Here is a 23,851-nt window from a genome sequence, read left to right as displayed (position 1 = left end):
CTTTATTGTACTTTGCCTCATTCAAATGAGCAATGCCATATGGTATTTAAGCTTGTGTGTCTGATTTATTTCATTCAGTGTTATATTTTCCAGGTGCATCCATTTTCCTACAGATGCCTCAAATTGGTCATTCTTTATAGCTGAATAGTACTCCATTATATATAGATATCACATTTTCTTTATCCAGTCATCTTTTGGTGGGTATATGGGCTGTCTCCAGGATTTGGCTATTATGAACTGTGCTGCTATAAACATTGGTATGCAAGTGTTTCTTAAGAGGCATGTTGGACTCAGTGATGTTTGTCTTTGATCCATCAAATCAGCCATTCATCAGGAGTAAAGAACATTTGCCCTGAATGATAAAGAGAGCTGCTCAAATCCTTCTTTAGAGCCCTTACAAGTAGGGTTTCTTGTTCAGTTAATTGTTCTTGAGTTACAAAGGGTTTGCATTTTTAAAAGTCTGTATTGGAACCAGGAAGAAGTACCACTACTCCATGTAGAAGATTGGTGGTTTAATTTTCATCATTGCCCTTTTTAGTTTTGGAGGGGTGCTTCGTTTTGTTCTACTTTGTTTTTAAGCTGCAGGGCCCGATATATAAAACAGGTCAAGGCAAACCTGGAGAACTGCCGCATTTGCCCTCCCCATCTCTTGCAGCAGTTCTTGAAGGCATTTCTAAGACAGTAGGGAAACATAGCTTGTAAAACACTGCAGTTGGCTTCCTGGTTTGTACCAGCCTTTTGTTTTCAGGCCTCTTGTTTGGGGAAAAGTCTTGGTCATGGCTGTGTAAACAGGTGGCCATGTTCTAATTGTCTTTTGCTGTAACAAGGGAATATTTTACAGCAGCTCCCCTTTTCTAAGGCCGTAACAGCCATTTGTTGCAGCTGGCCAAATGTTTAGGGAGCATAGAGGTCATGATGTAATGAAGTGTTCTAATCAGACTATGTTCTATAAGCGTCTGGGGGATTCTGAGGCAGTGGTGGTACTCTTCAGAGCATTTCAGTTAACATAAAACATGCTACTTTTAATTTATTTTGCATGTGCACAAACTTTAGGGCTGTTCTACACAGAACCACTTGTATACCTAACCCTCTCCCAAATGACATGGTTTAACCTAACACATTTTCTTTGCATCAGATGTGACCTTTGCATCTAAATGTGACCTGACTTGATTTTTCTTTCCCCTGTAGGTTGCAAATGCACATGTTGAATGGAGCTCTTCTGGCACTTCTGTTTCCTGTGGTAAATACCCGGCTGGTAAGTAGCCCCCTCTAGCCCCCTCTGGTAACATCCAGAACAGTATTTGCTTATCCCTTTGTTATCCAGTGGCTGTCTTCATTCTTAGCCCATATGCACGTGTGATTGTGTGTGATTGTGTGTGTGTGAATATTGAGGTTTGATGTAATCCTGCGTAGATGCAGTGGAGGTTGATGGGACTTGAGTATTCCATGGAAATGGACAATAAGTATTTAAATCAAAAAGGGTGCAAACTAAAAAGGCCCAGAGAAACTGGCAGAAGTGTGGTAGAAAAAAGGAGGGCCGGAATGCCACCCTTCCACAGAGACTTCCAGGTATTCTAAGTGGCTCTCATGTAGGCTGTGCCACATTGGCGTCTAATAATCTTTTAGGGAGCCCCAAAGCCTGTCCACCCTGCCAAGGGCCCCATTGAGGAAGAATTAGATTCCTTCATCATTCACCCAAACCCAGCAGGAGGTGTGAATTACCCCCACCCTGTGGCTAGCAGGGGGAAGCCACTGTGTAGGGGCTCAGTTGATAACTTGGCCTCAAGAGGAGCAGAAGCCACATTGTTGGGGAAGTAGGGCACTCAGATTCCTGCGTGCAGGACTGGGCAGGGATTAGCAGGCCACTTCTAAAAGCTCAGAGAAAGAAATCACCTGTAAAATCATTCTTCCTGGCTTTTGCTTTCATAACTCAAATTTACCTCATACATGAAGGTCATAATTTAACTCAATAATCTTTTTTGGGGGGTAGCATTTTATAGTTCACAAGGCCTTTTTACATAATAGGTGTGGGAAATAGGGCAGACATTATGGCTTCTTATTTTACAGGGGGAAGAAATAGAGGCTCAGGTTGTTGCATAAATTCTTAGTGGCAAAGTTAGGATCAGAGTTTGATCCTAAAACCACAGCTATGTTTTCTTTTTCTTGGAGGATTTATTCATCTCCCCATAGTTGTTCAAGATGCCCTTGTGGTACTTGTACTTTTCTAGATGTAGATTACACACAAGTCAAAGTTAAAAGTGAAAGCATTTATCTAAAGCAGTGATGGTGAACCTTTTAGAATTTTCAGTTGTAAGAAACAGCCCACTGTAGCGCACATGCCACAGGTTCACCACCACTGATCTAAAGCAGTGATTCTGAATCCTCAGTGTGCTCCAGGATCACCTAATGACCTTGGTTTCATTGTTCCACAGCATAGACTGTATCAACACATCACATTGTATAAACACCCTTCAAGTGTATGCATCACATTGTCTTCCCTGTAATTATATGCAATTATTTGTCAATTTAAAATAAAGTAAAAATGGTGGAAAAACAACACTGATACCCTTTCCCACCCTTAGAGAGTCTAAGTTTGTGGTCTGTGATGAAACATGGGCATCACATTCTCACGCCCAGGTGATTCCACCATGGGGCCAGAAGTGAAAGCCACTGATTTTTGTGCAGTGGCGCATAGAGTCATATTAATAACTGAAGCTGGAGGGCCAGGATGTAGTTCAGTAGTAGAGTGCTTGGCTAGAATGCAGAGGCCGTGGGATTAATCCCCAGCACCCCAAAACAAACAAAAAGACTGCTTTCACACACCATAACATTGTTGTTGCTTGAGGCTCAAGAATAGGGAACAGTGTTGGAGCAGAAGTTACTCCTGGACTGTGGAGGTAACCTGCTAAGGAAGAGAAGTGGATGTGTTGCTATCTTACCCCTCTGCTTTCTTATTTTCATTTTCTTAGGAGATTGAATGGTCAGGCAGCTAGAGAGCCACTTTCCACTTCTAGCACCTTTATCAGATTCCAGGAAGGGGAGGCATGTCAGAAAACCTCCCCCAAGACTGGCAGAGCCAGAGATTGTGACTTTTGAGTGCCTCCAGCCCACAACTCTGGCTGTACAGTCTTTACTATCAATTGAGGTGGATATGGTTCCACTAGGCAGGCTGACTCCAGCTTTATTCCTACTAGCATCTTTCCCCCAGTCAACACCAAATAGCCTTCTGCTTGTAGAATCATTGAGCATAACCAGAATTTATGAATCCTATTGTACAAGCATGATAATAAAGACCCCAGAGGGCCTGGTCATGTACCCCGAATCATTACAGAAGCTAGTGGTGAGGTTTTCATTCAGTTAACATTGTTACACCAATGATATATGTCTCACAGGGTCTGCTGATGTTTTCTTAGGCCCTTTATAAGATGCAAGGTACTGCATTATCCCCCAAACCAAGATGCCAGCAGATTGACTTCCTCTGAGGCTTCTTTCTTTGACTCACAGGTGGTAGCCCTCTCATTGCCTCTTCATATGTTCATCTCTCTGTGCACATGTGCCTATAGTGTCTCTTTGTGTGACCTAATTTACTATTATAAGAATATTCATCAGACTGGATCAGAGCCCGTTCTAGTAGCCTATTTTTAATTTAGTCTCCTCTTTGCAGGCTCTGTCTCCAAATACACTCACATTTGGAGGTACTAAAGGTTAGGACTTCAACATACAAATTTGGGGGGGGGCCGGCATAATTCAGCACATAGCACCTATACCACCCTACACACAGACTATTCTGTGTCGCATGCATCCCCTGCTTTTCTTGCCTTACTCTTTTCCTTCTCTTCTTGCCTTACTCTTTCCCTGTCTCCTTTTACCCCACTCATGACAGATGTGCTATTTTATCTGTTAACACTAACAGCGGATACTTTCCAAATCAATATCAAACCATAACCAAGCAGTTTATCCAGAATGTTCAAGTAATTTCCTAGCACTAAAGATTTTATGGTGGGCTGTCTTTTGAAACTAGTGGTTCTAGTCACTCTGATACATCTTTATGCTCTTTTTCTAAGGAACCTGAGCAGATCTTGGGATGTCTCCGTTTCCATGTGCCTTTGCACTTGGCCTTGATCTGCTTCTGTAATATACCTGAAATCCTGTCTGGGCAATTCTGGCCTTCAGGAGTGTTTGCTTTGTAAATCCTTAGTTAAGCTCAGATTGACTTAAAATGAGACACAGGAAGATTGGCAATTCTTTCTTAAATGTGATGATCCAATTAGACAGGAAGCCAGGTTTTGCTTTTTCTTTTGCCATTCTTTCTTGGCCCTTTTATCTTTTTAATCCCTTTTTTAAATTAGCGATAATGAGGAAGCAAGAAAAATAAAGTGAACTAATAATTATATGTTCCAGTACCACTGATCTATATATACTCACATAAATAAAGACAGAGTGAGAATTTGAGCTGTAGTTGCATCAGCTGAAGGACTTAGGATCCTTCAGAGCAGCTAGAAAATGCCCAGATTTCAGTTCCTCCTGGTTCTCCATCTTCAAAGTAAGGCTTTGGAGGAAGAACTACATATTCTAATGGCTTCACTTACAAGTAAGTGATTTTTACTGCCAGGATTCTGAAAGTCTGTCTCGCTTCAGGAAAAGTATCTTTTTTTTTTTTTTTTTTTTTGGTACCAAGAATCGAACTCAGGACCTTGCCAGGCAGGTGCTTGTGCCCCTGAGCTATATCCCTGGCCTGGAAAAAGTATCTTAAAGGCAATTACTTCTGATACACCCTTTTGTTTCTTGTAGAGAAAACACACCATAGAACTACTCATAATTAGATTAATAGAAACTCAAACCTTGTTCATTTAGTCTTATTTTCCAGAGGGAGAACTTAGAGCGTGGGTGGCAAAACTACGGCATGCATGCCATGGTGGGTTGTTTGTATCACTGAAAGCTTGAAAAGGTTCACAGTCACAGATTTGGGAGGAGAAATGACTTGCTGAAGAAGCCAGGGTGGGTGTGCCTAGAACCCAGATCTCCTGACTCAGACTTCAGAGCTCTTTTCCTGTTCCATGGCTGAAATTCAGAAGTTCACACGGTCTGAGGTAAAGTACTGGAGATGCTTCTTAGCTTCCTTCCATTAACAAGAGACAAATCATAGGGTTGTCTGAGTAGGTGAAGAGAAGTATAGAGTCTTTTCCAGACAGATACACAATTTTCTGTGTGTGCTTCTGGGGATGGAACTCAGAGTTTTATGTAGGCTAAGCCAGCACTTCATCACCGAGCTACATCCTTCTGAAAAAATAGTGTTAGCCAAGGGATGGGAGCTAAGTTGGACGCCCATAGAACCTGGCTACATCTTGGATGTTCAGTTATAGTTCCCACATTGCAGAGCTGGTAATCTGGCCCTGGATTGAGGTACTGGGCCCATACTTCATCCTCAGCCCTGTCTTTTGGCCTTTTTACTTTTAACCCCCATGAGAGTTTCTTCTAAGAATTCCAAGCAAATCTACTGTATCAGCCTGCTTCCCAGACTGAAGATGCTAGTCTGGCCTATATTTGTGTTTGCAGCCATCTGTCTTTTACTAGGATTAGAAGAAAAAATGATAAGGATTCTATCCATTGAAATCCTTTCTTCTTCACGATCCAAAGCCTGCAGCATCTAATCGTTTCATAATCAAAACTGCCCATTATTGTGTATCCCTGTTGACCTACTATGTTTACTCCTTTTGGTCTCCCTTTACACCTTATTTTGCCCAGTTCTTTTTCTCTATTGTGTGGTTATTTAAATGTTCTTAACCCTCAGACTGAGTGTAAGAGGTTAGTAATGCTTTTGTTATTACTGGGATGTCTATCTTCTATTTACAAACATGATCGTAATATTCTTGGGGTGCAACTTCACTGCTGTACACCTTGTCCCCATGTATGCTGCTAGAAGAACTTTGCTCTCACTGATGCAAATAAGCTTGCCAATCTCACTCTTTTGTAAGTGACGCATTGAAATGTGCTAATTGACTTAGAAGTGTTTATTTCTGTGACTGGCAAGTTGAGCTGTTTAAAAAAAGTTATAGTTTAGATTTTGGACCTGAACTAGGGACAGAATGTCCCTTTACATGCCTGAAGGCACCTAAAATATAAAAAATGGGTTTCATAAGAGGCCCTAACTTCCTCAAGCATTGATATGGTACATAATTGTTCCTCATCTTCTACAAAGACGGGTGAGTATCTGATCAGATGAATACAGTGTGTCTGAGAATGTCAGTGGTGCTGAGAAACTTTTGCAGCTCTTGATCCAAACCATATTTTAAAGAGACTCTCAACATAGTAATATGTCCAATTCCTACCTGCATTTTAACATTAAACCTTAAGGGTGTAACATCTTCTAGGAACATAGCCTGAACCACACCAGTCAATCCATGGATTCTTATTGACTACTTTTCTTTGTCAAGTATCATGCTGTATTTTAGAAGAGTTCCTGTAACCACTGAAGTACATTCCTTACCCTCCAGAAAGAAAAGGTGTAAATGCCTGAGAAATTATGACACTATCAATTCAGCATCCCTAATCCTTAAATCCAAAATGCTCCAAAATCTAAAAAATTTGAGTACCAGTGTTCAAAAGCTTCAGATTTTGGATTAAGGATGCTAAACTGGTAAAGTCTATGCAATATTCCAAAATCTCGTAAACTCTAAAATCTGAAACATTTCCAGTCCTAAGTGTTTTGGATAATGGATATTCACCTTGTTTCTTAGTTGAAATTGTGAAAATGGAAAATCACAAGGCAGTTCAGCCTTCATTACAAAATTGTAGTTGCTCTGAATTCTAAGAAATGGAAAGAATGTTAATGTTAGTGGTTATGAAGCACATGCTACTTACCAGGTATTTACATTCACTGTCATATAATTTGTTTAAGAACCCTATTTTACATATGAGGAAACTGAGGTTTGGATGTGTTTGTAACCAAGTACTAAAGCTGACTGTACACTGTTAGTTAACATGTAACCTCCTGGGGGCATCGAAGTTATCACAGAGAAGTGAACCCTAACTGGAGCCCTGAAGGACCATTACACTGTGTGGCAGTTGCAGAGGAAGGAGGCAGTTCAGGGTGAAGGAATGACATGATATAGGTGGGGCAAAACAATGAACTCAGCACTGAGATTACGTTTTTTTGGTTGTTTTCTTTTTTGTCTTTTTGAGACAGGGTCTCACTGTGCAGTTCAAGCTGGCCTTGAGCTCACTTTGTAGCCCAGGCTGGCCTCAAGCTCACAATGATCCTCCTGCCTCAGCTTCCCTCAGCCTCCCGAGTGCTGGGAATACAGGCGTGTGCCACCATGCCCAGCTGCACTGAGATTATGAAGAGCAGGGTGTGAAGTCATGGATTGGGTTCCCGGTGTCAATACAGACATTACCACTTGTTTGCAGGTTATCAAAAGACATGGATGCCACTGCTTCTGTCACCTCTTTTAGGCTTTATCACATTTAGATTTGTGTGTTTCTGTCTTTTCAGCCTTTACTAAGAATTCCTTACCTATGGATGGGATTTTGCAACCCAAAGAGTAGTTCTTTCATAATATCTTACCCTAGTGTACTTTGTTTTTGTTTTTGTTTTGTTTTTTCTGGTATGGGAATCGAACTCACAACCTTGTGCTTGCCGGGCAGGCGCTGTGCTGCTGAGCTAAATCCCCAGCCCCTCCTAGTGTACTTTGTTAAGAGGATGGGCCCAGGGATCTGGTTATCTAGGTTCGTATGCTGGCTGGGCCACTGTGTGTGTGTGTGTGTGTGTGTGTGTGTGTGTGTGTGTGTGTATGTGTGTGTGAGAGAGAGAGAGAGAGAGAGAGACAGAGACAGACAGACAGACAGACAGACAGTCAGTCAGCGAGTAAAATGGAAATGTAGGAAGGCAGAAAGGAGAGAGAGAACAGAGAGACATGGAGGTGGAGAGAGATCAGTTCTCTTATCTATAAAAAGGAGGTGATTATAGTACCTACTAATAAAGTTGTTCCAAGTATTAACTTAGTTAATATATGGAAAGCACATAGCACAGCACTGTCAGTTCGTTAGCTACTGGCTATAGCTATGTGAGCTTTGGTAAGGTAACTAACCCTGCTGACCTCATTTGCTTTCAGAAGGCCACTGAATGTAGATAATATGGGCTGGGGAAATAGCTCAGTGGCACAGGCACCTGCCTGCCAAGAGCAAGGTCCTGAGTTCGATCCTCAGTACAAAAAAATAAAGAATGGAGATAATATGTAGTAAGCAGCATAGTGTCTGGTGTATAATAAATGATCAAGAAGCATCAGATGCTGTTGTTGTTACTATGATTACTAATATTATCTTAACTATTTTAAGGGGTGTTCCTATTGGTTTGCCCTGTTTGATGTTATTCTTCTGAGTTTTGGCTCCAGCTTCCTGAGCTGTTCAGTGACATGAAGGGGGCTTTGTTTCTGAATTACCCTTGCTGAGTGAGATTAAAATTCCCTGGCAGGCTTTCTTGTCCATGTTGACTAACACTGCTTTTTTTTTTCCTTTGGCCTGTGCTTCAGAGACATCCTGTTTTTTTAGGGAATTGGTCAGCCTTCTCTCCTCCCTCCTAACAGGTGAATTTGGCCCATTTTGGTTTTTGAGTAAAATCAAATGCCCAGATATCTTGGGTTTGTCAGCTCATTTAGGGACTGGCAGGAGAGAGGGCCAGGCAGCAGCCTATTTGCCTCCAGAACTTGCACAATGTTTCAAATGTTTGGTTCTTTAAAAGGCAGTCTTTACCAGTGTCTTTTCTCTTGCCAGTACCCCAGGCAATGTTTCTTACATAGAAGTCTTATCTTGTGGGTGAGTTCACTCTCTCTGGTCTATGGATCAGTGGTTTTCAACCCTGATCGCACAGTTCCTCATAGCCACTGTTAACAGATCCACATGTACACAAAGCACCTGAGGCAATTGCAATATGGGCTGAGGGTGATTCTGCTGTACCCCTTGTTCTAGTCCACCTTATCAGTGGTTGTGACTCCAGCTCTGGAACAGTTCATTTAATCTCATGATGTACCAGATTGTCAGATATGATAAGGAATATCTGCTCTCTGTGCCTCACGGATAGGGTATGGAGAAAAGGTAACAGATGATGAAAGGTCTGTGAAGAGGTAACAAAGAGCTTTGAAATGTCAAACCATAAGGTTTCTCAGGATCTTGGCCTTGTTCTCTTTATTTAGGCACTTTATTGGAAGAGAAATTTAATTGAAATTTAATTTACACATGACAAAATTAGCCCTTTACCATATACAGTTCAGTGCTTTTTAGTATATTGTGTTGTGCTACCATGAGCACTAATTATAGAAGATTTTCATCAACTATCCTCAAAACAAACCCTGTACCAATTAGCAGTCACTACTCATATTCTCTCTAGCTTCTGGTATCCACTAATCTACTTTCTGTCTCTGTAGAACTGCCCATTCTGGACAATTTGTATAACAGAAACCTTTATAGAAAGGCCTTCTGTGGCTGTCTTTTTTCACTTAGCATAAAAATTTCAAGTTCCAGCCATGTAATAGCATAGATCGGTGCATCATCCATTTATGGCTGAATAATATTACTTTGTATGATACACCATGTCTTATCGCATCATCCATCCATTGATGGGCATTCGGATTGTTTCCACCTGTTTTGCTGATAGGAATAATGCTGCTCTGAACATTTGTGTAAAAGTATCTGAATGTCTGCTTTTGGGTATGTACCTAGAAGTGAAATTGCTGTGTCACATAACTCTGTGTTTAAGCTGTGGAGAAAATGCTAGGCTATTTTCCAAAATGGCCATCCTAATTTTTATCCTTACCAACAATGTGTTAGGATTCCATGTCCTCACTGACACTTGCTATTTTCTTCTGTATCATAGCCAGCCTAGAGAGTATGATATGATATTTTCTTGTGGTTTTGGTTTGCACTTTCCTAATACCTAATGATGTTGAATACCTTTGCATGTACTTGTTAGCCATGTGTATGTCTCTTTTGGAAAATGTCTCTTTGAATCTCTATTTTAGAAAATTGACTTGCTTTTTACTGTTCAGTTTTATGAGTCCTTTCTGAATATTGGATTCTCCTCAGATTATTATTTGAGGTACTTTTCCCATTTTATTGGTTTTGAATTTTCCTTGATAGTGTTCTTTGAAGTACACATTTTAAAAAAATTTTGCCTAAGTCTGATTTCCCTATTTTTGATTTGATTACTTGTACTTTTGGTGTAATATTTAAGAAACGGGTGCCTAATCTCAGATCACAAAGACTTAAAAGAGGGTTACCTCCTACATTTAGGTCTATGGTCCACTTTTTAGTTAGTTTTTATACAAAGTATAAAGAAGGGGTCCAATTATTTTCGCATATAAATATCCAGTTATCTCAGCCCCATTTGTTGAAATGATTGCTCATTCCCCATTGTAATATCTTGACATCCTTGTCAAAATCAGTCAAATATAAATGTGAGGGTGTATTTCCGAACCCACAATCCTATCCTGTTTATCTCTGTGTTTGTCCTTATGTGAGCACCCCAACTGTCATGACCACTGTAGGTGGTAGAAAGTTTTGGAACTGGAAGTATCAGTCTTTGAAATTTGTTCTCCTTTTATAAGATTGTTTTGGGTGTTCTGGGACCCTTGCATTTACATGCTTATTTCAGGATCTTGTAATTTCTGTAAAACAACCAACTTGGATTTTGATAGGAATTGCATTGAATGTAGATTAATTTAAGGAGTATATACATTTTAGCAATATTAAGTCTTACAATAGATGAACACAAGATGTCTATCCAGCTGGACATGGTGGTGCATGCCTGTGATCCCAGCACTTGGGAGGCTGAGGCAGGAGGATAAACGTGAGTTTAAGGCTAGCGTTGGGCTATATAGTGAGTGCAAGGCTACCTTTGACTGTATAGCGAGACCTTGTCTAAAGAAAACAAAACAAATGAACAATTAAAAACAACCGAAGATGTCTATCCATTTATTCATGTTTCCTTTCAGTTTCAGTTATCTTCTGTAGTTTTCATGGTACAGATTGTACACTTATTTTGTTAAATTTGTATTTATGTATTTTGTTCTTTTTGATGGTACTGTTGTAAATAGAATTGTTTCCCCAATTTCATTTTCTGATAGTTCATTGCTACTCTGTGGAAATGTGTTCATTTTCTTAATTGATCTTGTATCCTATCATCTTTCAGAACTTACTACTTCTAGTATATTTTTATATGTGGATTTCTTAAGATTTTCTATATATAAGATCCTATCACCTATACATAGAGATAATTTTTCTTTTTCCTCTCCAATGTGGAGCCTTTATTTGCCTAGCTGAGTTGTTGAGGCTAGAGCTCCCAGTACAGTGTAGAAGAGAAGTAACGAAGAAGATATTCCTATTTTCTCATCATGTGGGGAAAATATTCCATCTTTCACCATTAAGTATGATGCTATCTGTGTGGTGTTGTTGGTTTCTTTTACTTTTAAAGGCAAAAATTTACTGTGAAGTATCATTTTGGTATTTAATCTGTTTTTAGATTTTTACTGTTTTTTGATACATTTTAGCTATACATAATGATCATATTCATCATAGGGAATTTGTACCTGTACATGATATATTTTATATCCTCCTTTTTTTCCTGATCCCCTCTCCTCCTTTCAAAACTTCTTCCCCTCCCTATTTACTACAAAGCTTTGTTTCTCATTTTATCCTTTATCTTTGTTTTCCTTTTCCCTTCCTTCCTTTCCCCCTCCTCCACCCAAGCTCCTCTTTCCTTAATCTGTGTTTTTGTAGATGCCCCAATGAGGAGGAAATTGAAAATTAGTGAGATATCACTTAATATGGAGATAGCTAGGCTTACCATGCTGTGGATTGCTTAGGGTGACAAAATATTGCTTATAAAGGGAGGCATTGTAATGCTTCAGGGGTTCAGAACCACCTATGTTAAAGGTAAAGTATGGACTTCTTAAGCATACTTAAAACAATAGCCAATCTAATGGTTTCTGTTAAAACATAACTGCTATTCTGTTGCCAAGAGAGAACATGAGAAAAGTAAAATAATACTCCTGGACTAGTATTCAGTAGGAGATGAACAAATGCTTATTGTATAGTTGGTGTAATTAGAGTAGGTGTATTAACAGCTCAGGCTGTCATAATAAAATAACACAGACTGAGTGCTCAAGCAACAAAAATTTAATTCTCACAGTTTTGGAGGCTGGAAGTCCAAGATCAGAGTTTCAGCACGCTGAGGGCCTTTCTGGATTGTAGGTGCCCACCTTTGAATTGTTTCTTCACATAATGGGGTAAGAGGTGGAGCGAAAGCAACTTCTTTGTGATTCCTAGTTCTAATACATAGCTCTAATCTTGTGTTAACCATTTTCCATTGTTGAAACAAGATACCTGAAATAAGCAATAAATTCGTAATGTGGAAAGCTTTGTTTTGGCTCACAGTTTCAGTCTGTGTTCTGATGGCCACATAGTTTTATGCCTGTGGCAAGGCAGAATGTCCCACTGGGTTGTGTATTGTAGAACAAGGCTGCTCATCTCATGGCAGTGGACCACAGAGAGAAGGGACCAGAGTTCCAGTATTCCTTTCAGGGAGATGCCCCCAATGACCTTCCACTAGGCCACACCTCCTGAAGGTTTCTCCACCTCCCAAGAGTGCCACAGGCTGCTGACCAAACCTTAGCATGTGAGCCTTTGGGGAGACATTCCAGATATAAACTGTAACAAATCCTGTCATGGGGGCCTCACCATCATGACCTCATCTAAACTTAATTACCTCCCAAAGCTCCAAGCTCCTAATGTGTCACCTTGGGGTTTCAACATTTGAATTTTGCTTTTTTTTAAGAGCAGAATATATTGAGGGAAAGAAAGTTTCAGTCCAAGAGAGAGACAGAAGAGGGGCCCCAGTGGGTTGCCCAAGATGCTTTTCTAGGGACTTTTATAGAGCATAACCACTGGGTGAGGTGGGTCTAAGATAGGGCAAAAGTGGAAAATCACAAGGTGGACATGAAGTGGGACAAAACTATGGTCAGCCAATAAGAATTGTTTAGGTAAAATTGATTAAATTGGGATCAAGTGGGGAAGCAAGTCACATAGCAAGTGGGCATGAATACAGAACAGGGGCTTTTCCTGTAAGGGGTTGGGTCAGTGACTCTTCAAGGTGATTGCTACCTATTTAGAATGTCAATCCCTGATGCCCATCTCTAAGGAGGTATGTAGGTGCATTTGTTTAATCTTTTGTCTTGAGGTCTGGCCCATAGCAAGTACCCCGCCTCTCCAGCCTCTCCATTTGCAAGAATGTATCCTATCTTCCATACTGCCTCCTTCCAGGGTCTGGCCATGTCTGACTGCCTATAATATTTCTGTCTAACTCAACTGCCTACAGCATTCCGCCCTCTGAAGAAGTAACCTGAACTGCTATGAGGGAATAACAGGTGATGACCGCTCTGGTTTCTTCAGGCCGAAATGGGTCATAGTTGTTGGCAGTCAGAGATACTCTCCAGAGGGTCTATCTAAAGGCCCTCCGTAGACACCAGGAATTTTCATCTTGGGTAGACATGTAGCTTTAAATCTGGAGGACACAAAGCCAAAGAAACAATTAAGTATGCATGGGCCAAATAATAAGATCAGCAGGATTATTATGAATATAGTCAACAAAGATTTCCACCGAGAGGAACCAGTAATGGCCTCCCATAAAAAGCGTAAGGTCTGAGCTATGAGCTTTGCTAGCTGAGCAGTAGTCCCAGGTGTAAGTGAGGAACTTTCAAGAGTCTGACATAGTTACCACTGCATACCTGGCCTTCCTTGTCCCATTTTCCATGAAGGAACTGCCATTACAGAAAAGGGTCAAATCAGGGCCAGTAAGGGGTATGTCTAGTAAGTCTTCTCTAGCAGCATATGTATGGAGAATTACCTGTTCACAATCATGTCTGTCACCCTCAATTTCCTCCTTTTCTCACAAAAAGGTAGCAGGGTTTAAGGAGGAGCATGTCTTTATTTGAATGGCTGGTCCTTCTAAAAGTAGAGCCTGGTATTTAAGAATTTAGCTGTCTCATAGCCAGGGGCTCCCTTTGGAGGAGATAAGTCCTGCCACATTGTGAGGCATATGTATATACAGTGAGATCTTTACCTAAAGTCAGCTTTGATGCCTCTGGCACTAAGAGAGCTATAGCTGCCACAGCTCTAAGGCAGGAAGGCCATCTTCTTGCTACAATGTCTAATTCATGACTTAGATACCCTACAGGCTGTTGAGTGGGTCCCCCATCCTGTGTAAGTACTCCTAAAGCCATACCTCGCCTCTCATCAACATAAATTGAAATGGTGTTCTGTGGGGAGACTTAGCATTGGGGCATTTAGGAGAGCTTGTTTAAGCTTCTGAAATGCTGTTTGGGAATCAGATTCCCAGGTTAAAATATGGGGATCTCTCTTTCGGGAGTCTTTCATAAGTTGATAGAAGGGTCTTGCAATCTCCCCATATTCTGGTATCCAAAGGTGACAAAAGCCTATAATTCCTAGATAGCCCCTTAGCTGTTTTAGGGTCTTGGGCTGTGGGAAGGAAAGAATTGGTTTAATTCTGTCTTTTCCTAGCCTCCTGGTTCCCTTGGATATGATGAGGTCTAAATATTTTACCTCAAGACTGCAAAGTTGTGCTTTAGATTTAGAGACCTTATAACCACTGTCTGCTAGAAAATTTAGCAAAGCACAAGTGCCTTGGCTACAGAGCTGTTCTGAGGGGGCACATAAAAGAATGTCATCTACATACTGTAAGACTGTGACCTGGGAAAACTCAAAGCATGCCGAGTCCTGGGAAAGCACTTGCCCAAAAAGATGTGCACTATCCCAGAACCCCTGGGGAAGAACTGACCACATCAATTGAGAGGCCTGGTCATGAGGATTTTCAAAAGCAAAGAGAAACTGGGAATCTGTATGTAAAGGTATACAAAAGAAAGCATCTTTTCAGTCTAACACTGAAAACTAACTGGCATCTTCTGGAATTTGAGAAAGGAGTGTATATGGGTTAGTACCATTGGGTGAATTGGCACTACTGTCTCATTTATCAATTTGAGGTCCTGTACTAATTTCCATTCCCCACTGGGTTTCTGAATTCCCAAAATTGGAGTATTGCATGGGCTGTTACAGGGCTTAAGTAAGCCTTGTGCCCTTAGGTTATCAATTACAGGTAATAATCCTTTCTTAACTTCAGGTTTTAAAGGATATTATCTCTGGTTAGGAAAAATAGTAGAATCTCTGAGATATATCTGTACTGGAGCAGCTCTTAATGCCCTGCCTATTTTGCCTTTAGTTTCCCCTACTTCAGGATTTATTTCTGTCTCCACGAGGGGAAGACAGTGTACCTGACCTGGGTGTATATATATTACAGTAATTTAACAAGATAAAATATCTCTCCCCAAGAGAGGGACTGGACTTTCAGGCATTATCAAAAAAGAATGTGTAAAAAGAAAGCCATCCCAGTTACAGCCTAAGGGTTGCGAAAAATAGCGAATTACCCCCTCTCCAGTGACTCCTTTCACTGATATATCATGGCTGGAAGGAAGGCCAGGATTGAAAAGAAGGACTGAGAGACTTGTGCCAGTGTCCAGCAATAGGCTAGTTTCTTTTCCCTCTATAGACATGATTACTCAGGGCTCCTCCATGGAGATGGCAGAGAGTGCCCTGAGGCCCTTCATTCTTGCTAGACCAACTGGTAGGATGATTCTGAACTCTGGGGCCTTCGCTTCAGAGAGCATTCTGACCTGCAGTGATCACCTTTACATCAACATGTGAATTTTGGAAAGACATGAGCATTCAGTCCATAACAGTAGGTTAGAATACTATTTAAATGAGGTTTGCCATGGGAATATTTGAAATTTTATTATTTATTGCCTCCAGGAAGAGGGAATAGAAGGTACAGTGAAATATTCATCGTAACAGCAACCACGTACTGGAGGCCTACTTATGTGCACAAGACTGAGCTAGATTCATGACTTCTTTTAGGTTGGTTAGTCCTCACAGCAGCCCTGATGCAGATGATCTCAATTACAGAGAAGCAAACTGAGGCCCAAAGATGTTAAGTAATTCAGCCACAGGTTCTCAGCTACAGGTGGCAAAATTGCAATTTAGAAGCTAGACTTCTGCTCCAAAGTGTATTTTCTTGCTACTGTACCACTCTACTTTCCTCACTGTGCCCTGAGTCCTTGAAACTCAAAAGTGTGGTCCACAGGCCAGCAGAACTGGCCTCCACTGGGGGCTTCTTAGTAATTCAGAATCTTGTGTCCCCTTGCAAACCCGAAGAGTGAAAGTCTCCACTTTAACAAGATCTCCTGGGAATCAGTGTGCTCATCCAAGTGTGAGAAGGGCTGGAAAGCAGTTTGAGGGACAGTAAAATGAGCAAAATAGTGTGCAGATGATAAGGCCCAGAAAGCGGGAATCACTAGGTTAAGGTTGTATGTTAGTCACCTTTCCATCACTGTAAGAAAATATTTAACAAAAATGCAAAGGAGGGAAGATTTATTTTGGCTCATGGTTTCAAAGGTTTCAGTCCATTGAGTCCTGTTACTTTTGGGACTGTGATGAGCCAGAACATCATAGTGGGGCAATGTTGTGGAATAGGCTGCTCACCTTTTGGAAATCAGCAAAGTGAGAGCAAGGAGTGGGGGTCCCAAAATCCCTCAAGGGCATGCCCCATTGACCTAACTTCCTTCCGAATACTGAAGGCTCCATCAGCTCCCAATAGCATGACATCCTGACGACCAAACCATTAATGTATAGGTTGCTTTGGGGGGATATTTATCCAAATCATAACAGGTCATGTAGCCAGTGAATGACAGATCTCAAATTAGTTCTCAGATCTTCTGATTGTCAGACCAATGCTCTTCCTACCTCCCCTGTTACATAAGTGCTGAATGGGATGCTCTTGGTTAGCAGCTGCACTTAGGAAGAAACTTCAGGGTCTACTTCAGTCATTTAACTTTGCTTAGTCTCCTCATGTGTAAAACAGGAATAGCAACATTAACTATCTCATATGAAGATTCAATGAAATAATACTTTGTCACGTGGCAACTGAGAAGGATAATGCAATTTTCAGACATGTAAATAGAAGGGGAATAGGCAAGAGTTCCTTGTGACACCCACCTCCTGTGATATATATACTCATCCCAATACCATAATCATGCCTATAATAATTAATAATAATTCTATTTCTTAATATCTTCAATACCCAGTCAGCAGAGCAGGGGCTTCAATCCAGCCAGGTTGCAGTTCTAGGCTTCCTTCTGCGGCAAGAGTAGTCCTCTCCAGTACTGTTCCATATTGCAAAATGAGGACAGCCCTATCATTCTGAAGTCTTCAGTAAAATAATGTATGTAAAGTATATACCAACATGCCTGATAGTAGTAAATGCTTGATAAAGATTAGCTAAAACTTTTAATAATACAAAATATTTGAGTTGCTATTAAGGTAACTTTAAGAATGGTTTTTGACTTAGAATCAAGAGGCAGACTTGAGCCCCAGCAAAAGGACTTAAAAAAGTGACAAAAACTTTCAAAGTGGGTTCAAAAATTCCATGAGAGCATTGGTATAAATAGGGTAGTGAGGGGCTGGGGATTTAGCTCAGCGGCAAAGCGCCTGCCTGGCAAGTGCAAGGTCGTGAGTTCGGTTCCCGGTACCGGAGAAAACAAAACAAAAAAAAAATAGGGTAGTGTGGTAGCAGTGATGGGCTCTTTATAATTGCCCTCCACTGTATGTAGTTTATTCACTCTAAGGTTTCTGTTCATTTTGGTAGAAGAGCCTACATAATGAAAAACTCCTTCTCCCATGAAACGACCAGATGTGGTGGGGAGTTGCAAATGCTGGAAGCTGTTCAGGTCTGGAAAGGGCACTGCAGTCCAAGGCCTGGGGCCTTTCAGAGTCCTGGTTCAGGAGCTGAAGCCCCAAATTCCCTGGGTGGTCATGGGCTTGTAGGAAATGGCCTGAGATACCCTGCCTCCTTGCTTGGACTCTGGGTACATAAAGCAGGCTCCCTCTGTTGTGTTGTCCTTAAAAATTCCTCTTGCTCTGGGATGGCCTATTCCAGGCATCAGCTGAAAGCTTTTTAATGAAAATGAAACCCAAAGGAGAAATGATAAGGTATCTGATTTTAACCCAAAGTGAGAGAACACCAGATGTTTCATTCTGTCTGAGGATTTGAGGGAGGAAAAGCAATTAGCAGCTGCTACTGATTTAGCAACAGACACCTGCTAAATGAAAATCTGTAAAACCCACCCGGCTTGGCATCAGAAGTGTGTACACTGCTTCTCAGGCATTGCTGGGAATTGTAAATTATGTTGGTTCAAAATGGCAAGGGGGATGGTGTCTTCTCAGAAGCTGAATATGCTCATCTAGACCATGAATGTATTTTTCGAGGCTGGCAGCAACTTACATATGGCTGTTTGGTTGGTGACAGATAACGAGAACCTACTAGAGGCTAGCTGGTTATTCTGTGCTTCGGGCCTGGCTCCCAGGTTGCACTCTGAGGCCGTCCTACAGGGGAAGATGGGGCTGAGAGAATGGTGGGGAAATCCGCCCCTTCCATTCGCTGGACAGCGCATTTCTTCTTCCCTTCTCCAAAATCTCAGAATCTCAAAGCACTGAAACCTTAGCTCTAGCATTCCCTTAGCTCCTGCCCTGGGGCAGTTACCAGCTATAGGCTCTAGCCACAATCTGGACCTCTGCTGCATTTGTGCTTTACTTTGTCTAATAAAGAGGCTTTTCTGTGGCCTTTTCTCATACAGTATTTTTCTCCTGGTGGATATTCATGACTGACTAGTCTCCACATCCTTTTTCTGAGGCCCACAGTGAAACACAAACATTGGAAGCATAGGAACCCATAAAGAGGCCTAAGGGATCTGCATGCAGTATGTGAGGTGTGTGGGTGTGGTGGGGGCAGGACGAAAGGTTTCCTATGGAATGAGTATTCAAGATATGACTCGGAAAGGACACCAGTTTGTAGGTCATCTGGGTGGTGTTGAAAGACTTGGGCAACTTTCATTTATGTCTCATAGCACATTGGCAGTGTACAACTGCCATTTCTCAGTCTTCACACCAGGCCAGAGGTCAGCTGTGACTTGTTCAAAGGCTGGGCACTGTTCTATTTCCAGACTTAAGCAAGGGGATGGCAGCTTTCCCTGTAGAACAGGGGCCAGGAGTTGCTGTGGGAAGATGTATGGCTAGAGCTGCCTTGAGAAAGTATGTGGAACATTATCCTGGCAAGGTATTCTAGTATAGTCAAAGACCCCATTCCTTATTTCAAAGGTAGGACCAAAAGAAGATTCTTTTTGCTTGAACTTAGTAGAGATTTAGCAGAGAATAATAATTCCAGGTATGTTTGCTTGGCTGGTATTTAAAAAAATTTTGGTCTTATATTTTCTCAGCTATGTTTAATTTCACTTCCTCTGTCCCATGGTGCCAGTATAGGAGGGAAAAAAGAACAGCAAGTCAAGAGTAGTGGCAAAGCTTTGTCCCCCACGCTTGAGGAATAATTGTGAGAGCTCTACCTTCCTTGGTCAGGACAGAGACACAATTCCCATTAGTAAGTTCCAATAAGTGGAATAACACAGCGTAAATATATATCATGTAACATCGTGCTTCCAGAGAAAGAGGGCCAATGACCATATCTATGGTGGAACATGCTTGGTGCACTTACAGTTCTTGTGAAAGCTGCCGGGCATTTACAGACAGGGGCCTAGCTCCACAAGTCACCTGGCCATCCACTAAATATATCATTCCATTTACTTTTTTTTTTTTTGATAGTGTAGGAGATTGAACGCAGGATCTCACATATGCTAGGCAAGCATTTTACCACTGAGCTACATCTCCAGCCACCATTTCACTCTTTAATAATTCAAGCTGGTATGAATACCAAAATTTAAATTACCTCTCAACAAAAGAATTAGTCATTTTCCTTTAGACTCTAAGATGTATAGATCTCAAATCATTTGAGAAATAGCTACTGACCAAAGGGAAGATGTTTTCTCACAAGATTATATTTTCTTAGAGGACACAGGCAACCCCCCTGCCAGACTCTATGAATGAAGGTTTGAAAGGGCTTGAGCCTCTACCAGATTCTGGCACACACAAAAGAACCTGCTTCTCAGCACGAGTGGGACTGCAGAATGTCACTTGAACTCGCATATTTTAGTTCAGGTTAGGAATTCCAGGTTGAAGTATTTTGTTTTTTTCTCTTCTTTTCAGTTTTTTTTTTTTTTGGTTGTTGTTTTTCTGACATGATTAATATTTTCTTCTCCTTCCATTTCTCCATTCTATGTGTATAGGAGTTATACTCTGTATTTCAGTTGTTTTTGAACAGTTATCCTGCAGTGCTAATACAGTCAATCTGTATCTTTACTTTTTTCCTTAAAATTACGAGGACTTTATATCATTTCTTGAGTAACTACTTATTGAGATGTAATTCACATAATATAAAATTCACCTATTTAAAGTGTATAATTCAGTGCTTTTTAGTATATTCATAGAGTTGTATAGCCATCACCATGATAAACTTTAGGAAATTTTCATCACTTCAGAAAGAAACCTGGCCCATCGGTTGCCTTTAAGCACTGATCTCCAGGGAGTAAAAGATTAACCAGACTCCCTGCCTAGCTGGCTACGGTAGGGGGAAAGTTGACTGCCCTTGAGCCATTTTGACTGGGCCTAGAGCCAAATTTCTGAGGCCCTTGTCCTTGTCTTTGCCATAGAGCTAGTGTGAGGTTGGCCTTTGTATCTAGCCATCTGAGACTCAAGTCCTATGAAGCCATTAAAATATGGAAGGAGGGTGCTACAGACTGCCTGGGCTGAGGAGGAACTGGGAATTTACTAGTTTTCCTCTCATACTGTGCTTCCCCACTTCATGTAGCTTAAATTATAGGAGTGCAGTCTGTAACCCGTGGCAGCAGAGAAGTATGCTTTGTTCCTGTCAGTAGTGGGAAAGGTCCTCTTTGAGCCCCTATCACACTACCTAAGGCCAGCCCTAAGCAGGTCACTCTACAGGCATAGCTTGCCCTCAACATACAAACTACTGTCATTTTCTTTTAACTTACAACTACTCTGCTTCCTCAGTAATCCATTTGAATCATTTCGGTCATTGGCCTTCCCCCTGAGTTCTGTGGAGAGAGTAGTATAAATATTGACTTTCCCTCCTTGAATAAAAAGTCACATGATAAGTTCAGGCAGGGCTGGATGTCTAAGTCTTGAAAGTACCTTCTTGTGTACTCAAAAATTCTCTGCTTGTTCTGCATCGTATTTGACCTTTGCCTCAGTTTAAAAAAGTACTAGGTCTGGATTTAGTGAATTCAGAGCACCCTGTGTCCACTTTGATGACTGTGTAGGGCCTACAGTACAGAACAGAAAACAATGATAATGGATTCTGGGATCAGATTCCTTGGGTTCAAATCCTGACTCAGCCATTTAATAAGTCTTGAGACCGTGGACAAGTTACCTAATTTAGCCTCCACCCCTCTTTCCCTTTCCAGTGGACCTTGGGTGCAGAGAGTTGGGTAAAAAAATTCTTGATTCATAACATACTGGACACATGCTTCCCTTTAATTTTATTCATGAATTTTTATCTATTTATGGATAATACGCAATTATGAACTCAACTGAAGAGCTAGTCACACTGAGCAGAAGTTATGTCTGCCTGTATATCACTTCCAGTTTTGTTCCCACCCACCCTGAAAGAACCACTAGCCTGAAGCTTGGCGCTCGTTCCTTTGCTTTTTTAAAAAGTAGAATTTTACTCTTTTTTAAATGCATAGATATGTCTATACAGACATTCCAAAATAGGGCATTCAGTTTTAGTTGTTTGTTGACACTTATAGAAAGGGTATTATTTGTATGTTGTCTTCCAGGACTTGCTTGTTCTATGCAACATTATATTTAATGATTCATTCTTAATATACAGTTCATGTAACTATAGTTGCAGTTTCACCATGGTGTAGTGTTCCATCTTAAAATAGGCCACATATTTTTTTTCTTTTTCCCTGGGATAGGAATTTGGATGTATTTAATTTTGCTGCCACTAAAACAAACAAACAAACAAAAAACACACTGTGCCTCAAGTTTCTCTCTTAAAATTGGGGAACAAAAATGTGAACATATAAACACAAGAAGTTAATAGTTGTAAAGTACTTAGGACGGGGGCTTGGCTCATAGTACCTGGTTGGTCAGGGTATTAGCTCGCTAGGGCTGCCATAACAAATACTGTACCACAGACTGGGTGACTTAGACCACAGGTATTTATTTCTTCGCAGTGTTGGAAGCTAGAAGTCTAAGATCATGGGGTCCATAGGGTTGGTTTCTTCTCAGGACCTCTCCTTCAGTTGTCCATGACTATCTTCTTCTAGTGCCTTCCTGTGGCCTTCTTGTGTGTCCCTCTGTGCCCTAATCTTTTCTTCATGTAGGAACAGCTGTTCATGTTGAATTAGGACCTAATCATCTAACTTCATTTTACCTTTATCTTTTGAAAGCCTTATCTCCAAATGCATTCACATTCTGGAGTACTGCAGATTAGGACTTTATATTTGGGGAAGACAGTTGAACTCATTAGAATCAGATGAGACTGATTCTAATCCTGTTCATCATCCTCCTCATCATTAAAGCTCAACAAAGTACAGCAGACTTAGTTTTGATATGTCCCCCAGGAACACTGAAATGTTAGCTGCTATTATTATTTTTGTTACTATTATTAAGCGTTGCTATTAGAACAGCAGAGCTTCTTTCTCCGCCCTTTCAGAAATAACTTTTTAAAAATTTGTACTGGAAGTGGAACCCAGGGGCACTCTACCACTGAGCTACATCCTCATCCCTTTTTATTTTGCCCAGTCTGCCCTCAAACTTGCAGTCCTCCTGTCTCAGCCTCACAAATGTCCAGGATTGTAAGTGTATGCTACCATACCCAGCCAGAAATGACTTTTTGTACCAGAGACAGATTTCAAATATGCTAAGCCTGTGGTTTCTCAAATGCTAAGCTTGTGGTTTCTCAAGGTTTCATTTTCATCTTGGCCAAAAGAGACAGCCGAGTGAGACGTTACAGAATATATCTAGTAGCTGGCAGAGCCCAAATTGCAGCCTGCTCTATGTTTCATATTAGGAAATAACCCTTGCCCAAATACTTGTACCACAGAGCACACAGCATCTTTCACAGGCTCAATATATTTTGCTTGACATTGAGGAGCCGGCTGGGGCCAGCCACTCGAAAACTCAACTCTGTTCCTTTGATCTTTTGACGGTTCTGAGCACAAGGAGGAAAGACCAGTAATGTGACCTCTAGTCACTCATCCCTCCTTCTCACCTTATCAGATAATGAAAATATGATGGAGTACCCTATACTTGGAAGAGCTGTGGCATTTGTCCTTACTAGAGGGATAGGAGTGGGATCCCCAGGGAAGATACAATGAGAACATGGGGTGTGGGGGTCTATAACCCACCCCTTCATGTTATTTTTTAACATGCTTAGATCTGCTGAAGGAGGGGGTTTTGAAAAATGAGAAAAAATAACATTAATCATTACTAAGAGCTAAATGCATCCCCCTGGTTAGCAATTCATGTAATATAATAGAGATATAAAGAATGACAAAAAGAAGCAGCAAGTTATATCATGCACAGGTACAAATTCTCTATGATGAATGTTATTATGTATATCTAAATGTACCAATAAAAATGCAAAAGGAAAAAAAGTAACAAAAGAAGAAAATGACCTCCTCCCACTCCTCAGAGAGGAAATTACTGCTAACTGTGATATATTCTTCTTTTGACCTTTTTCATCCTTTAAAAAATTTTAGCTACACTATTAGTAAGGAGTACATGCATTAGTCATAGAAATCCAGCTAGGTAACTGTAT

General features: G+C 40.9%; 1 protein-coding gene across 2 annotated transcripts in view; it reads left to right on the top strand.

Moving 5' to 3' along the window:
- Window positions 1-23,851, top strand: part of Tmem164 (transmembrane protein 164) — a gene marked incomplete at its 5' end in the record, with an annotated part of 177,224 nt that overhangs the window by 112,319 nt on the left and 41,054 nt on the right. For both annotated transcript variants that reach the window (XM_013504537.1, XM_005404659.2), the window contains 1 exon segment: window positions 1,189-1,255. In XM_013504537.1, the coding sequence (XP_013359991.1) occupies window positions 1,196-1,255 (60 nt within the window).

This window comes from Chinchilla lanigera, unplaced genomic scaffold (genome assembly GCF_000276665.1).
Source record: "Chinchilla lanigera isolate Chin_1 unplaced genomic scaffold, ChiLan1.0 scaffold00089, whole genome shotgun sequence".
NCBI classification, from domain to species: domain Eukaryota; kingdom Metazoa; phylum Chordata; class Mammalia; order Rodentia; family Chinchillidae; genus Chinchilla; species Chinchilla lanigera.
Note: the sequence above shows the minus strand (reverse complement) of the source record. Positions and strands in the feature narration are given on the sequence as shown.